Source organism: Conger conger, chromosome 5 (genome assembly GCF_963514075.1).
Source record: "Conger conger chromosome 5, fConCon1.1, whole genome shotgun sequence".
Classification (NCBI taxonomy): domain Eukaryota; kingdom Metazoa; phylum Chordata; class Actinopteri; order Anguilliformes; family Congridae; genus Conger; species Conger conger.
Window position 1 is genome coordinate 28,007,573 of NC_083764.1, and position 17,435 is coordinate 28,025,007.

The 17,435-nt window shown below is 40.7% G+C and overlaps 1 protein-coding gene across 1 annotated transcript in view; it reads left to right on the forward strand.

The window, feature by feature from the left end:
• Positions 1 to 14,933, forward strand: part of LOC133129159 (serine palmitoyltransferase 2-like) — a 28,601-nt gene extending 13,668 nt beyond the window's left edge. The window contains exons 5-12 of the mRNA XM_061243037.1: positions 1,350 to 1,474; positions 1,761 to 1,854; positions 4,713 to 4,818; positions 5,982 to 6,201; positions 6,615 to 6,741; positions 7,734 to 7,869; positions 9,506 to 9,635; positions 12,759 to 14,933. Coding sequence (XP_061099021.1) covers positions 1,350 to 1,474; positions 1,761 to 1,854; positions 4,713 to 4,818; positions 5,982 to 6,201; positions 6,615 to 6,741; positions 7,734 to 7,869; positions 9,506 to 9,635; positions 12,759 to 12,878 — 1,058 coding nt within the window. The 3' untranslated portion in view covers positions 12,879 to 14,933. The remainder of the gene's footprint in view (positions 1 to 1,349; positions 1,475 to 1,760; positions 1,855 to 4,712; positions 4,819 to 5,981; positions 6,202 to 6,614; positions 6,742 to 7,733; positions 7,870 to 9,505; positions 9,636 to 12,758) is intronic.
• Positions 14,934 to 17,435: the final 2,502 nt, after the last annotated feature.

Sequence of the window (17,435 nt, forward strand, 5' to 3'; positions counted from 1 at the left end):
CTAGCATTAGTAAATTAGTAAATAGACAAGGGAAATTGAAACAATTAGGGTGTGAGTGGCAGAAAGGGAGAGAGAGAAAGCAGGAATGCAAGGTTTGCAGAAAGACACGAAAAAGTGTATGCTAAATCAATACAACATGAATGATGAACAGTACAACATAACATGGAACATAAATTGTGACATAACCAGTTTGCAAAACAATGACAATAAACTATATAACATGACATGGCAAGACTAACAATTAAATCGTAACAACTAAACCTGAAACATAACATGACATGAAACATAAAAACGTGGTGAGACTAGACTAACATAATACGTGACATGACAATAACATAACCAAGACAATAACGAAACATAAAACATGACATGACAAACATGAAATGTGACAATTAGGTTAACTTAAATTAGACTGCCGTTTTGAGGACTATGAGACTATTTCTGGTTATATTCATTTAGCCAGCTATTGTTATCTAGCTAGCTAGTTTGCTTTCATGAGGTGACGTGATCAATAACATTAGCGAGCTAGTTTGCTTTCATATGGACGTTATAGTTGCGCTTTTATGTTAACTTGGCTAGCTAGCTAGCAAAAATTATCATTGGATAAGTCAGTGTACTTACCTTAGCTATCGATAGTTGATGTTAGCTAGTGAAAATTCAGTCTTCCAAGATGAGCGCATATCATGAAGGTAGCTATGGTAACAAACATATGTGGAAAGTGGGGGCATGGTCTGTCAATCATAGCTCACAATTCTCATTACCACGCCCAGACAGTTTGGGTGAACTTTTAAAGTGGGAAATTTAGGCTTTGAAAAATAAGTTGTAAAACAGATTTGTTTTATTGTTGCTTAAAGACAACTGGCAAGTTGCATTCAACCACCATGTTACTCCTTTAACCACATTAGATTTCTTTATTTATTACAAATCTCTAATTGTGCAGTACATTATGGAGGTCACTGTAGGTTGCCAGTGTATCATAGTAAGCCACAAGAAGGTGGAGCAATAATAAGATCCGCGTAGCTGTTGCAAGGCCCTAAGCAAGGCCCTTAACCACACATTGCTTCAGGTGGGATTGTCCCCTATCAACTGTAAGTCGCTTTGGATAAAAGCATCAGCTAAATAACAAGTAATGTAATGTATCATAGTATGTATCATTGCACATGTTGGTTACATGATCACTGCCACCCCCATGTTATTCCATGGTTCCATGACTGTTATTTCACATCTGTATCATGGATCCCAACAGTCTTAACTTCCTCTTGTACATGTCTACACATGTAATTTTCAAATAAAAAAACCAACAAATAAATAGTGAAAAGTGTGTTGTGTATTTGTTTGTACATCCTCAGGTAACCTGGATAAGCATGAAGAGCTGGAGCAGCTGGTAGCAAGGTTCCTTGGCGTGGAGTCCTCCATGGTGTTTGGCATGGGGTTTGCCACCAACTCCATGAATATCCCTGCACTCACAGGCAAAGTACGAAAAATCCCGCACAGATTCTTCTCTCAGATGCTCTCTTTCCTTTCTGTCCCCTATTCCTCTCTCTCTGTCTCCCTCCCTCTCTCCCCATACCTCAGTCTCCCTCCCCACTCTCCCTTCTGCAGTTCTTCTCAGCCAATTCCCTATGTTTTTTTCCCTGCCTTGTTTGGACCTCCTGTTCCTACAGCATGCAAGCTGACCATCTGTTTGCATTAAAGAGGCTGTGGTCCTATCTCTGTGAGCAGCGTCATATGACCTCCTTCTCTTGCTCTCTCTTCCCAAGGGCTGCCTGATTCTGAGCGACGAGCTGAACCACACCTCTCTGGTGCTGGGGGCCAGGCTGTCCGGGTCCACCATTCGCGTCTTCAAACACAACAGTGAGTCATCTTAGATACGTTTAGATTCTTCATTCATCCCTGAAGTAATTGCCTCTACCATTGTAGCAGGAAACCAGTTTTACTTCTTTGCCTGAAAAAAAAGACACTTTGTGTCCATATAAAACAGGTTGAGTTGTGCAGACAAACCTGGTTACCGGGGAGACGCTATTCAGAAACAATAGAGCGATTTCTGCCTTCCCCTTTAAAATAAGAAAAAAGACTTGAGCTTCCACAGTTGGACTAAGACTTACTGGACTCGATGAGCAGAGGATCTGGCTCTTAAAGAAAATTTTCATCCTCATCTAAATGTCACCTAGGTGTTTTTTCTTACCACCCTTGCCCCAGGATTGCTTTTATGGGGATTTAGGCCAGTGTATTGTGACACATGGTTGTAAAATGCACAATAGAAATACATTTGATACGCACCCAACAGAAGCGCATACATTCATTCAGTTTTGGGGTTCACTTGGTTAGTGCAGTTATGCACCTAACTCCGTAATCCTGCTTCTTGATACAGGCCCCTGGATGTTGCCATATCAATGCAGGGAATTATATACAGTACATCCGGAAAGTATTCACAGCGCTTCACTTTTCCCACATTTTGTTATGTTACAGCCTTATTCCAAAATGAAATAAATTCCTTTTTTTCCCTAAAGATTCTACACACAGCACCCCATAATAACAACATGAAAGAAGTTTTTTTGAAATTTTAGCAAATTTATTCAAAATAAAAAACTAAGAAATCACATGTACATAAGTATTCACAGCCTTTGCCATGAAGCTCAAAATTGAGCTCAGGTGCATCCTGTTTCCACTGATCAACCTTGAGATGTTTCTACAGCTTAATTGGAGTCCACCTGTGGTAAATCCAGTTGATTGGACATGATTTGGAAAGGCACACACCTGTCTATATAAGGTCCCACAGTTGACAGTGCATGTCAGAGCACAAACCAAGCATGAAGTCAAAGGAATTGTCTGTAGACCTCCGAGACAGGATTGTCTCGAGGCACAAATCTGGGGAAGGGTACAGAAAAATTTCTGCTTCTTTGAAGGTCCCAATGAGCACAGTGGCCTCCATCATTCGTAAATGGAAGAAGTTCGGAACCACCATGACTCTTCCTAGAGCTGGCCACCCGTCTAAACTGAGCAATCGGGGGAGAAGGGCCTTAGTCAGGGAGGTGACCAAGAACCCGATGGTCACTCTGTCAGAGCTCCAGCGTTCCTCTGTGGAGATTGCTGCATCTCTGCAGCAATCCTCCAGTCAGGCCTGTATGCTAGAGTGGCCAGATGGAAGCCACTCCTTAGTAAAAGGCACATGGCAGCCTGCCTGGAGTTTGCCAAAAGGCACCTGAAGGACTCTCAGACCATCCATCCATCCATCCATCCATCCATTATCTGAACCCGCTTATCCTGATCAGGGTCGCAGGGGGGCTGGAGCCTATCCCAGCATACATTGGGCGAAAGGCAGGAATACACCCTGGACAGGTCGCCAGTCTATCTCAGGGCACACACACCATTCACTCATACACTCATACCTACGGGCAATTTAGACTCTCCAATCAGCCTAACGTGCATGTCTTTGGACTGTGGGAGGAAACCGGAGTACCCGGAGGAAACCCACGCAGACACGGGGAGAACATGCAAACTCCACACAGAGAGGCCCCGGCCGACGGGGATTCGAACCCAGGACCTCCTTGCTGTGAGGCGGCAGTGCTACCCACTGCACCATCCGTGCCGCCACTCTCAGACCATGAGAAACCAAATTCTCTGGTCTGATGAGACTAGATTGAACTCTTTGGCGTGAATGCCAGGCGTCATGTTTGGAGGAAACCAGGCATCACTCATCACCTGGCCAATACCATCCCTACAGTGAAGCATGGTGGTGGCAGCATCATGCTGTGGGGATGTTTTTCAGTGGCAGGAACTGGGAGACTAGTCAGGATTGAGGGAAAGATGAATGCAGCAATGTACAGAGACATCCTGGATGAAAACCTGCTCCAGAGCGCTCTTGACCTCAGACTGGGGCGACGGTTCATTTTTCAGCAGGACAACGACCCTAAGCACACAGCCAAGATATCAAAGGAGTGGCTTCAGGACAACTCTGTGAATGTCCTTGAGTGGCCCAGCCAGAGCCCAGACTTGAATCCGATTGAACATCTCTGGAGAGATCTGAAAATGGCTGTGCGCCGACGCTCCCCATCCAACCAAGATAGGTGTGCCAAGCTTGTGGCATCATATTCAAAAAGACTTGAAGCTGTAATTGCTGCCAAAGGTGCATCAACAAAGTATTGAGCAAAGGCTGTGAATACTTATGTACATGTGATTTCTTAGTTTTTTATTTTTAATATATTTGCAAAAATTTCAATTCAATTCAAATTTCATGTTGTCATTATGGGGTGTTGTGTGTAGAATTCTGAGGAAAAAAATGAATTTATTCCATCTGTACTTGATTATGAAATTATGAAAAAGTAAAGTTTGTCTGTTATGGATTACATTGGGTAAGATCTACTATCTACTGTTAGGACTTGGAGAAGACTAGCTGAGGGGTAGTAATGTCTTAATATGTAAAACCATAGTATTGAAAGAAGGCGTGCAAAAACAAAGATGTAGACAAGCTGCTACACCAAGCATATTAATTACAGTCATTTATATAGTTTGGACAGAAATTGTGCAACCGATTTACAGTCCATGTGATTATTTATGTTGGTGTGATAGTGCAGAGGCCGTTTGATTTTCTTAATATACAGCAGCACATATGTTCTTGCGTCTGTGTGTACATCAGGCCTGTGTACCAAGCAGGGACCTCACTGTGACTGTGTTTATTGGGGACATTACACACATATTCGGCTGTGTTTCAGACATGCAGAGTCTGGAGAAGCTGCTACGGGAAGCCATCGTTCACGGTCAGCCTCGAACCCACAGGCCATGGAAGAAGATCCTCATAGTAGTGGAGGGAATCTACAGGTAATCCATAGTACTAACAGGTCCACACATCCAAGTACTAACAGGGCATCTACAATTACTCTAACATACTAATGGCTGGGTTATACTCATGTTCATGAACGTCACCCGACATTGACTACGGTCATTGTTTAACTTGAAATATATTTATCACAACTATGTTTTAAATTATATTTTGGCATTTGGTGAAAGCATCAAAAGACATGAAATTGATCAGCCCTAACATGCTGATAATATGCTGCCATGTTAATGCTATGCCAATAATTGGGTATAAATGAGAGTCTTGTTCTGCACAAACTGAATATAAACTACAAGGCTGTAGCGTGTTGTCAAGATCTGTGCTGATGTTAGCGTTAGGGCTGATCAACTTAATTATCTGTCTTTTGATACAAACATTTCACCTAAAACATGTATTTTTGTGATCAATTTCCTTAGTTTGCAAAATGGCATTGAGATTGGTTTTGAAACAGGTGAGATATTGAGGTTCAACATTTTGCTGTTTTGAATGGAAGTGTTACCGCACTCACTATAATTTCATTTATGATGTATAAACCGAATGTCACTGCCACCAGTGATGTTGCACCAGGGACTGTGGTCTTTAAAATAGGTTCAATCCACACCCAAGTTACTCTGGCTGCTCTTAGAGTGAGATACAGGGTCTGTTACATAACCCAGTTTAAAACAACGGCTGTATTCAGTAGCTATTCATTCTGGATGCCTCTGACGAAATGCATGCCTTTCACAAGTTACATTCCAGTTATTTAGCTTTTATCCAAAGTGAATTACAGTTGATTTGGATAAAAGATTGGCAGTTTGTCTACACCTTTGGTTTTTAAGCCATCCAGTCAGATGAAAGAATCTTTCAATTCTATGTTTTTTTTCTGGTTTATTAGGACGTGACTTCCCCTCATTTGGTCTGGAGCATAATTCCTTGAATGTACAGAAAAGTGCCTTATATGGCGACATCCAGGGGTCTGTAAATTAAAATCTAGTTGATTAGACTAGGCAGGGGCCAATCTCCCCTGGAGCAATGTGGGGTCAAGGGCCTTGCTCAGCTGTACTGATCTTATCATGGCTACACTGTGACCTTCCAGGTCCCATTCAAGCACTTAACCACTAGGCTATAGGCTGCCCAAGTATCACATGTAGGTTGTTGCATGTCTCAGCATGGAGGGCTCCATTGTGCGGCTCCCGGAGGTAATCGCTCTGAAGAAGCGCTACAAGGCCTACCTGTACCTAGACGAGGCCCACAGCATCGGCGCCCTTGGCCCACATGGGAGAGGGGTGCTGGACTATTTCGGCCTGGACCCCCAGGATGTGGACATCTTGATGGGGACATTCACCAAGAGCTTTGGAGGGGCAGGAGGGTACATTGGAGGAAGGAAGGTACTGTAAAGCTGTTATTATTATTATTACTGTCATAAAGAGGGGGCCAGGGACACAGAGACTGTGCTCAAGGGGTGCACCTATTACCTGAAAAAAAAAAATATTTTAAATGCTTTAAACTCTTTAAATGCCGGACCAAAAAAGAACTTTGGGTTCATAATGCAAGGCTAATATTAAGATTTTTACTTTCCAAACGTTGGCAATTTCAGCAGGCATAAAATAGTAACCTGCCAATCTGTGTTTGGGAAAAAAGAAACACACCCCTTTCATTTTGAGTCACAGGATAAATATCATTTGAAATAAGGCCAGTGTGCCTCTGAGAACTCATCCACACACCAGAAGACTAGAAGCCATTAATATCCTGTTTGTATGTATTGTATTGAGTCTGATGCCTCCCCTGATTCTGTCCCCAGGATCTGAAAGAGTATCTTCGTGCGCAGTCCCACAGTGCGGCCTACGCCACCTCAATGTCACCTCCGGTAGCCCAGCAAATTATAGCTTCTATGAAGTGTATCATGGGGGAGGACGGGACAACAATCGGTGAGTTTGTAATTTGAAATGGCGTGATTGGAGCAAAACCTCTGCCAAAAACTCTGCACTTGGCCTCTCCAGCCGAGAGAGAATTTAGCGTCCCACAACAGCTAGTGTTTTGAGGTCTAGGCTCTGTCGAAATCAGAGTCCTTCCATATTATTGAGTAATATTGAGTAAACTGGATGAGAAAGTTGTTAAGTTGGCAAGATTTTCGAAATAATGAGTGTTCATCAAATAACCAGAAGATATATATACTTATTTCAGAGTTTTCACTGAGTACTAAATACTAATCTAAAAACATTCTCAAAATATTTTATTATTATTCAGTATGCTTACAATATACGGAACCAGCCTTTTGAATCATAAATAGCATGTGAAATTGTGGAATGTGTTTGACTTGTTGATGGGAGTTTGGCAAACATCAATCAATGGACCTCATTGAATATACCATTTTATTTTTGGTATGTCATTTCCAAGCTTGTTAACAAAAGGGACAAAAGTATTTCAACGTCATTTCAGAGTTCAGACAATTTCAGTGCCAGATGTGTTTGGTTCTCTGAGGTTCTACTACATCCATATTAGGTGATGCATATAAGAATAGCATCCCTTTTTATACATATTCCATACATAGGCATGGGCTGAACAATATGCTTTCCAAAATAAACTGCTTGGTCCATCATTAAGAAGAAAGAGTACTGGTGTACATTTGGGATCATCGCCTTGCTGTGGGATGAAACTTTCAAAAGTTCTCTGTGCTTTATTGAGCTTGTCAAGTGTATTGGAACCAATGAAATACTCTCAGATCGTGCAAACCCTGCTTTTTGGTCCTCTTGATTGCTGTTGCACAAGACAAGATTAGTCGAGCAGAAGTATTTTAATCCGAAACCATGATGTATTTGCCCAAGGTCTGATATGTCCTGCCATGGTAGAATCTTAAATCGGCCTGGATAAGCATGGAGAGCAGTGTGCAATGTGACCAAAACCTTTTCTCCTATCATAGGTCGAGAGCGTATTCAACAGTTGGCGGAAAACACAACATACTTCCGCAGCAGTCTCCGGGAGATGGGTTTCATCATCTACGGGAATAAGGACTCCCCTGTCGTGCCCATGATGCTGTACATGCCTGCGAAGATTGGGTGGGTGTGTTGAGGTGACTTTTGTTTAGTTGCCTCTCAAACAGCAGATTGACACATGGAACTTCTAATGATTTTAAACAGCCCATCCAATCAGTGGGTGCAGTGAACTAATTAAGACCGGCTGCCTACAGAAAAACAGAAAACTATGGATCCTCTTTTGTTCTATAGTATAATGGTGTGTTCTAACGATTGGCTTGCTGTTTGATTGGGATATTCGACAAAGCACATTTCCATGGGTCTATTTTTCAGACAATCTAGGATTTTTTTATTTTTCTAATGCCTTCAATACATCAGACAGAGGTTGCAGATGGAAAAATCAGATATTGAATTCAACAGTCTTTTCTAAATTACTTGTCTTAAGCTAAAACGGAAGTTAGAGCAGCACAAGCTTCCACGATATGACGTATTTGCAAGTGACTTTCGGAGCGGAATGTTTGGAGGGTGGGGAGTCGATTTGACTGACGTTAAATGAGGAGGGGGAAGCAGAGCCGTAGCTCTGTTAAAGGATATTGATTGGTGGGGAACGGAAAATTCGACGACATTTGATCTAAATACACACCTGCTAGTACACAATGATGCCAAATATTGTAAAATATTGTTTTCCAGGATGGAAAAAAACGTTGATGTGAAAATACACTAGTATTATAATTAAAACATTAAAAAAATATATATATACTTTTAAGATGTGTTCATGAGGGGTTATGAGGAATTGACCAAATTGAGGAAAAAGAGAATTTAGATTTCAGCTTTAACCCCTTAAGTTTCACTGGCTCACGGCTGGGGAGGTTTTTTGCGCATTCATTCCTTTTGTCACAGTGTAATTTTGAATCACTATGGTAAAAGAATATAGCATTTGGAAGCGTTAAAACCCACGGTTCTATCTGTATAACCTATTTTAAGATGTCATTGCCTTATTTTGTAACAAGTGGGTGGCAAAACAAGCGTGGGGGGACCTCACCTTTTCTGCATTTTGGAAATCCACATACTACAGGAAATTAGGTAATGTCAGTGTCCTATTCACAGCAAACCAAATTCATAATAGTTTCTTATTCTAAAAGCATGCTAACTCAGAGAGACGTCATTAGAATGTCCATTGTTTGCTTAGAATTAATCTGGAGGAATTATCATTGTTGTCCGTTTCGCCATGGCATACTTTTACAAAAGTACTGTACATAAGAATGCTATTATCTATGTTTTTTATACCATCTCTGGAAAACAATGAGCCCATGTATCAGCGTTTTTAACCATGTCTTGAAAATGCACAACATACAGTACTTTGCACACTTTCATGACCGCTCTTTAGCATTTCAAAAATTACATTTTCTTCAACATACTAAAGACAATACACCTATTTGATGAGGCCGTTTGACTATCCTTTTTGATCAACAAAAATGAAACCTTTCCCAAAACTGGTCATGTCTGAAAAACACACATTTGTGGGAAGCTAGCAGAAATAGTTTCAGATATTTATTCATTTATATTTAGATAATTTTATTAGATCAATTATCAATACAATTATTATTGTACTCTATCAGTACAATGGGATTTAAAGTGGCACACACACAACTAGTCCCAGGATGTCAAGGCCAGTACTGCGGTTCTAAAGGCCTTTGTTCTGTCTCTTCCTGTTCTCCAGTGCATTTGGGAGGGAGATGCTGAAGAGGAACATCGGTGTGGTTGTGGTGGGCTTCCCGGCCACACCCATCATTGAGTCCCGAGCTCGCTTCTGCGTGTCCGCTGCCCACACCAGAGACATGCTCGATACGGTGAGACTCGTCTGCCTCCCTGCAGGTCTCCCCAAAGTATCTCCCGAAACACGAAGCATCCCCTCTTGGTCCTGGAGTTGGCTCTCCTCAGGGATTTCAAGATGGAAATGAAAGGTCCCATACTGTACACTTTTCCAGTTTTATTTTAGGTCCGGATATCCATAACAAGTTTGTGTGGTTTTAAGTACCAAAAACGGTTGCTGGAACGATGTCTGCTGGTCCTTTTTCCGGGTGGAAAAGTTTGTTGCTGTTGTTCGTTGGTGAGCTTTGCAGGGGTAAACTGATGTAGCGTTCCGCGTACACCAGTTTCCACTCGCTATAGGCCACTAAGTTACCGCAAGGTAACTAGGTGTGTCCGTAGTGCGCTGTGCAGCGTTCAGCCTCTGTCCGAGTCTCGGAGCAGATGAGCTGAAGCGAATGGCCAAAAAGGGTGCGTCGAAGAAGGGAATGAATAGAAGGAGAGAAGAAGAGAAAAAAGAGAGGGATCCCGAGAACATGTCGTGCTCTTATTTGGGAAAGTTTATTGCTCCCGCCATTACGGGATTGGCTGAACCAAGCTAGACGTCATGCGGGGTGGACGTCGCGGAATTGTCCTGTGGGATTGTGGGAGTTGTAGTTCCTACAAAGTGAATTTCTGTTCTGATTGGCTGGCTAGCTCCAACTAACTGAACGCCATCTCTGCCAATTGGTGCTGAAGCAAACGGGCGTATCGTTATTATGTCATAACTTCACAGATGTTAAAACAGCTTGTTTAACTGCACATTTTCTTCATACAGATTTATTTGGGGACTGTGTTTTGATACTTTCACAGTGTCTTATAACACCTCCAAGTTTATAATCCACATAGCAAGGGAAATGTCCACAATATGGGACCTTTATTGTGGCTGCATCTACTACACATCCACCAAATATCGATTCAAACTAATTTCAATTACGATAATGACACATTTAAAATAGTGCATAAAATATCTATATATAAAAAAAAACTGGAAAAAATGTAATCATGGCTGATTGCAGTCAGCTGCGTGGAGAGCTATTTAAGTCTCTTCCTGGCACTGCTCTGAGCTTTGGTGTTTCATTTTGACATGTACACTGAGCCGGTATGGAAGTTTGGAGGTATAGCGGTATGGAGGTATAGAAGTATGGAGGTATAGAGGTAGAGAGGTTGTTGGAGGACTGAATTGCTTTTAGTCTGGAAAAACATTCAGTTATCTCTTTAGAAATTAGTTAGAAGTATAGGGGCTAGTAGTTCGGTTTCTCTTGGGTTGGTTGGTTCCCGTGGACCTTCCCTATTTTGTTTCCTTAAGCCCTCTTCAGTTTAGAGGAGCGAGTGGCGGAGTTTGCGGCTGAGGTTTAGCTCTTCAGCCCCATGCAGGAATCTCGTTACAGTTCAGGTCAATTTTTTGGTTGGCGAATCGCCGGGGAGTGTGGTTCCCTTTTTCTGTTACTTTTTCACACACAACTCGCCCGTTTCTTCGGGCATTCCGTGCTAGTTTGCACTTATCCTGTTCAACCGATTTCTCCAGTTTCTCTCCCGTTCTCGGTGTTTATATACCACTACTAGTGGCCCCACACATTCGTGAGAGGTTCCTAGCTTATTTCAGCGGTTATCCAACTTTTCGTTTGTAACTTTGTGGTCCCTTCCCAGTCGCTCTTGGTCTCCCGCCCCCGCTCCCTCACAGAACGCATGGATGGCATAACCGAAAGTGCGTTTAAATATATATTCATAATCTGAATGGTTAATAGCAGTGAAAAAAATAACTATATAGGGGTCTGGGTCTGTGGTCACATGGGGCCGATTGTTACGCAATTTTCTTTCTGAGCTCGAAACCGGTCCGTTGAAATCCGGGGTGAAAGACAACGTGTATGGGGGTGCGCAAAGTGATGTGCAGCAGGCTACGTTTGTTTCTGTTTGGGCTAAAAACAACCCCCATCTCTCTTACCTCTGCTATGAGTTCTAATGCTTGTTTACGGCTCTATTTCAAGTATCACTCAACCATTCAAGTCAAAATGAGAGCGCTAACCGCATGATTCAGAAACTCTCCGATGCAGGTCTTGATTTGCGAGGGAGATTTGTATCCATAAGCAGGCAGAAGTGCGAGAGCTTTAGTGTGACTGAACGTAATAAAATGTGTAGACCTACTCAACGTGATCCCATTAATGTTGGACAGTTTTTTAGAGCTTGCACAACTGGAACGTACAAATAAACGGCATAAACTTGCTCACTCACGGTAGCTTGCCAGCTAACTAGCTAGCGAGTTTTGGTAGAACAATGTTAGGCAGAATAACAATCTGCCAGCAGCAGGGAATATTTTCTTGTACATTCTTGTTCTGGTAATGAAATTGTTAATAAAAAAATGTTTTGGATTGTGTCTATAATATCTATATTACATTAGTTTGGTAACCATTTTATAAGTAATAACTCCCGGACATGGGACATAGAACTTTTATCACAGATCCATTGCGCGTCAGGCCGAACAATGCCCCTTAGCTGTGATAACATTTCTGTATACCCCTGCCTGTGGTGAGTTATTGCTTAAATATGTATATATATTTGTTTACCTGCTTAGGGGGCGGCCTGTAGCGTAGTGGTTGAGGTACATGACTGGGACACGCAAGGTCGGTGGTTCGATCCCCGGTGTAGCCACAATAAGATCCACTCAGCCGTTAGGCCCTTGAGCAAGGCCCTTAACCCTGCATTGCTCCAGGAGAGGATTCAACTGTACGTCGGTACAGTGTCTGCCAAATGTAACTAATGTAATGTAATGTTTAGGGGGGCTCTGGAGGAATTGGCTCCCGCAACAGTAGGTTTTGCTGCTGTGTCCTTCAGTCTATACAAATTATATATAAGAATAAATAAGCCAGGTTAGTACAGGTACAGGTACCTTTAGATAACTGATGCACGCCGCAGAACCACCGGTTAGGCTTAGGTGGCAGGTGGAAAGAACCAAGTTGGAAATTTAGCCAGGACATGGGGGAACCCCCTATTTTGTCATGGGACCTTTGATGACCACAATGAATCAGGACCTCTGTTTAACATCTGAAAGACCTTTTAATAAAATGAATTTTATGTTTCTGTTATTCAGAGGTAATATGCAATTCCCACTCCTCTGTTCCCTCTAGGCATTGAGTGCGATCAGTGAAGTGGGAGATCTGCTGCAGGTAAAGTACTCCCAACACAGATCAAGTTCCTCTCTGGGCAGCGCCTTCAATGAGTCCGGGTACGAGGTAACCGAGGACTGAGAGCGCCAACTGCGCCCGCATGCGTCGCCACATCCTGGCCTTGATCCTTACGACCTGTGCCTCTTCAAACCTTCTTCCTTCCAATGTTGGCAATGTTGCCAGTGGTAACAATTAAGAATTAACAATCATTAAGAGTCTTTTATTCATTCCTGTTTTCAAGAGTGGTTTCCTGTTTGTTCCTGAGATGTTCCTGTTCTGTCGATTTTGGAAAGGCTCACAGGTCGACTGGTGAACACAACGTTTGCGCCTTTTCGGGTCCAGTTCACGGTTCCTACTGCTGAATGTCCCCCACCCTTCTCTTTGTGCAATATTGACATCTCAGACCTTCTGTAATTCAACTCACAAAACAAAGCTACACCCCAAAATATAGATTTATCAAGAATTGAACCAAGTTTGCAGTAAACATAGGGTTAGCTACTGTAGTTCTGACTCTGGGAGACATCCCAAAAATGACTCCCATATTAATGTTTTCACTTTGCACCAGTCTGTCAAGCCAGTGTCTTACTCGAATCTTGCGGTTCCATTTGTTGTTTTATCAAAGAAAATCTTCCGATGAGTCGAATTTGAGCTTTTCATCGCAAGCTTCACACCAAGGCTCAGAATCCACCAAGTGCAGATCTAATTCACCATTTTAGAAGTGCTCCAGTGTTCCAATAAATAGAGTTGTTTCCCTGTGGTGGCAAGTGAGCCTTAAGTTATCCTAAGTCTTAAAGTCTTCTGTCTGCTGTTTTTTTACGGTGAGCCCTTGAAGGGGTGATCTACTGTAGATTTGTTGGTATGTGGGGACAAATGAGCCAAGTTTAGTCTAATCTTAAAGTTGATCTTCTATATTTTTACACTGAAAGGTTTTTTTTTTCTTTTTTTACACATTTTGCACTGTTTAAAAGTATAGCTTATCATATCTTGCCTTTTGTCTTTATTGAAATTTTTTGCTTTATTGAAAACCTGCTGTTATAATCCACATAGCAAGGGAAAAGGTGCTATTTCATTTTGTCTTTTGAAGGAATGTGTGTCAATGTGAGTTGAAATGTGTTTATTAAAAACAAACCAAAAAAAATTATACATTTAGCTGAATGTATGATGACCTCTGATTTATTTATTAATTATTATTCCTGTTATTTGTTTCTCTCATTTCTTTTGGAATACATTTCAGCAAGGCAGCTCTAAACATTTTATTTTAAATGCATATGCATTGACACTGCGTCCATTTATTGCAAGTACTACTGACATTTTTCTTTAAATGACCATTGCAGGTTTTTAAAATGCACGTATGCTGTTTTAGCTTAAGCTGCTAATTTCCAGTAAAAGGTGCTGAACTATGTGTTCTACACATCCATCTCTCCGGGTTTGTCTTTAGCCCAGAAGCCATTCCTCATTTAGCTCTTTAATTGCCAGTCAAGTATGGGGTTCTGAACAACCTTATGTGCAGTACTGTCATACTGGAATGTATGTCGTATGTGTGCAACATCTGTGTGTTTTTTTCCCCCATGAATTTCTTGTATTGGTCTGGGAAATGCTACTGTCTTAAGAGGCGAAGTGAGAAAGCTTGAAGCTGTACATGAAGTGACCGCAGACTGTGTAAACAGAAGTTCTTAACCAAGTTGATGGTAATAATCTTGATGTACAAATATCTATTTGAAAAATGAATGATACTGGTTATTACTTTATATTCATGTACACATTGTCTGAATGTGACTGTATTGAATGTTATGCAAATCGCCATGTCTTTAGTTGGCCAGTGGTACCTTTTCACACTGTTGGACCCCACTACTAATGTAGACTTCTGTCAAAACCAGCATGGGTTTTCTGATCATCAGAGGTACTGGGTAGAGAGACTTTATTGGTATGGGTTTGTTGAATTTGTTGGCATGGATTTGTTGAATTTGTTGTCGGTATGGATTTGTTCTTATGGATATGTTGAAATGTTTGTATTGGACTACTTTGAGGAATTATCTACATGTATTAAAATGTTATCTTGGAATTGCAGTGGGGCACAAGAGAAAAGTTAATTACTTGCTACATATCGACATCCAAATTTTCATAAGAACATTGAAATATGACCAAAATGTAAACTCTTGTTTTATAACTTCTTCCATTCTGAAAGGAGCTTATGGGAACATGAGTGTCCTTATCCAGATATTAAAATATAAAATGAAGCTGACCTCTTTTATCTATCTTTTCTTTTTGTCTATTGAGAAACGTGAAAATATTACTACTTTTATTTCTTACTGCATTTGTCTATACACTATGACTCTGCTTTTTTGGGTACCCAACACAAAACTTATAACTTTTACATTATGTTTTATGTTTCCAACATTTTATTATGCAATATCAATCATACTGCATATATATATGTCTTATGTTCTCCACTAAGTAAGAACAGCACTCTATACATTTAACAAATAGATTTAATGCAATGGAATTGCTTGCAGATAACACCGTTGAAAATTACATAGAGGGGTAAATGGATAAACACATGATGACACATAAAGGGGCTCATGACAAAATGTCCTACCCTTCAAATAAAAAACAGCATAACTCCTTGAACAAGGCACTGAAATCTCACAAAAAAAGATAAATTCTTGACGATTATTAATTAAATTAAAACTCATGGATAAAACATTCACATACGCAATATCTGTTTTAATTGCACAGTATTATAACCAAATTCATCATTTCCAACCAGGTAATCTAAAACAGCATTTTATTTTGATGATTGCTGATGATTGCTGTTTATTCATAAAATCACGATATTTGCAAAACAAGATTGAATCCAGGTAATTTTTTTTACTAATACGCATGTAAATTTAAGCATTTGCCACTTTTGGAGATCTGCCATGTATTGAAATTCAAATAAACACATCTACAGAACTTTCGATTAAATTGTACACAGAATACTATTCAACCATCTGTGTGAGGGACAGCGATGTCACAACCTGACACCTGATAAAAAGTGAATTTGCTCTTTTGGGTGTGAAATTTAATTTAATTTAACTTCAATTCCTTTCACTTTGTGGTCCAGGCTCTGCCCTAATCTCTTTCTTGTTGGCCGAATTGTCCTAATTTTCTTTTCATCCAAACTAATTAGCTCATTCGTCTCATCTGGGCTGCATTTCCCAAAGCCTTCTTAACACTACGATGTTCGTAAATTATACCTTAAACTCTACCTTAACGTCTCACTGGATTTGTTTTTGTTTTTTGTACCCTTCTTTGCAAACTCTAGAGACTAGTGTGTGTGAAAATCCCAGGAGATACTCAAACCACACTGTCTGCCACCAACAATCATTCCACGGTCAAAGTCACTTAGATCACATTTTTTCCCCATTCTGATGGTTGATGTGAACATTAACTGAAGCTGACACGTATCTACATGATTGTATGCATTGCACTGCTGCCACACATTTGATAATCACATGAATAAGTAGGTGTAATAAAGTGCCCGGTGAGTGTATAGACCCCATGGCCTCTCATGCATTACACTTTGTTATAGTTCAGTCATTGGGATGTTCAGCATAATCAACTTTCTGACACTGCCAGTCTTCTGTATGAAGGAAAGATTCACTAATTTGGCCATCTGACAGTAGGCTATATCACACTGACAGATTTAAGATGGCTGATTTTGGCTCTGATGGGGAAAAATGCCCTTTTTAACATTTCACAGGTGAGCATCATCTGATGAAACAGATTCCAGTAAAAGCAACAATAGCTATACTTGAGTTTAACTTTCGTATTTATTTGCAAAGAAATAACAGAAAGTGAGAAAGCTTACCAGCTTACTGATTTGAATCAGACATAGTAAGACTCTTATACACACTTTTCCGGAGGACATGAAGCTGGCCACTAACATTTATCAGTATTTCGTCTTCTGAATACCCCTTGTTGACCTTGCTGGAAGACCAGAATGTGCTAGCTACCCCCTTCTAGGAGAAGCAGAAACATTAAGGTCAAAGGCTGGGAGAGAGACAGCGAAAGACTCCTAGCACTTCATTCAGAAAGTGGTCTAGTAATACCGATAAAAATAAAAGGTTATTTTTAATCAAGTGATTGTCTTTTGTCAATTAAGTATCAATTAAGAAAATTACAGCTCATAACAAAATAGCCTAATTCTTAGATGATTAGCAAATTTTGTCTGCGACTGAAAATTCACCATAGGCTATATCTCAAAGCTAATGAAGAAAGAAAAGCTGAGACATTAATTATAAAGCGCCAAGACCGGACCGGGCCAGACCGGTCAAAGCTGACAGGAAGATGACAGTAAACCAAATAACCGCATTACAACAGTGTTATGAAGAAGAGCATCTCTGAACACACAACGCGTCAAACCTCTAAGTGGATATGCTACAGCAACAAGAAGATTTTAAAAAAAATAGTCTAATAAATACCTAATAAAGTGCTCACTGAGTGTAAATAGCCTGAATTAAAAAGAATTGCTTAAGTTAACCACAAGAGGGAGCCAGCTGCCTGCATATAGTAGCTAGGCTCAATATATAAATAGTACATAAAAAAAGAATATTCAATGCCCTGAGAATATTCAATGACTCACTCATTCATTATGTA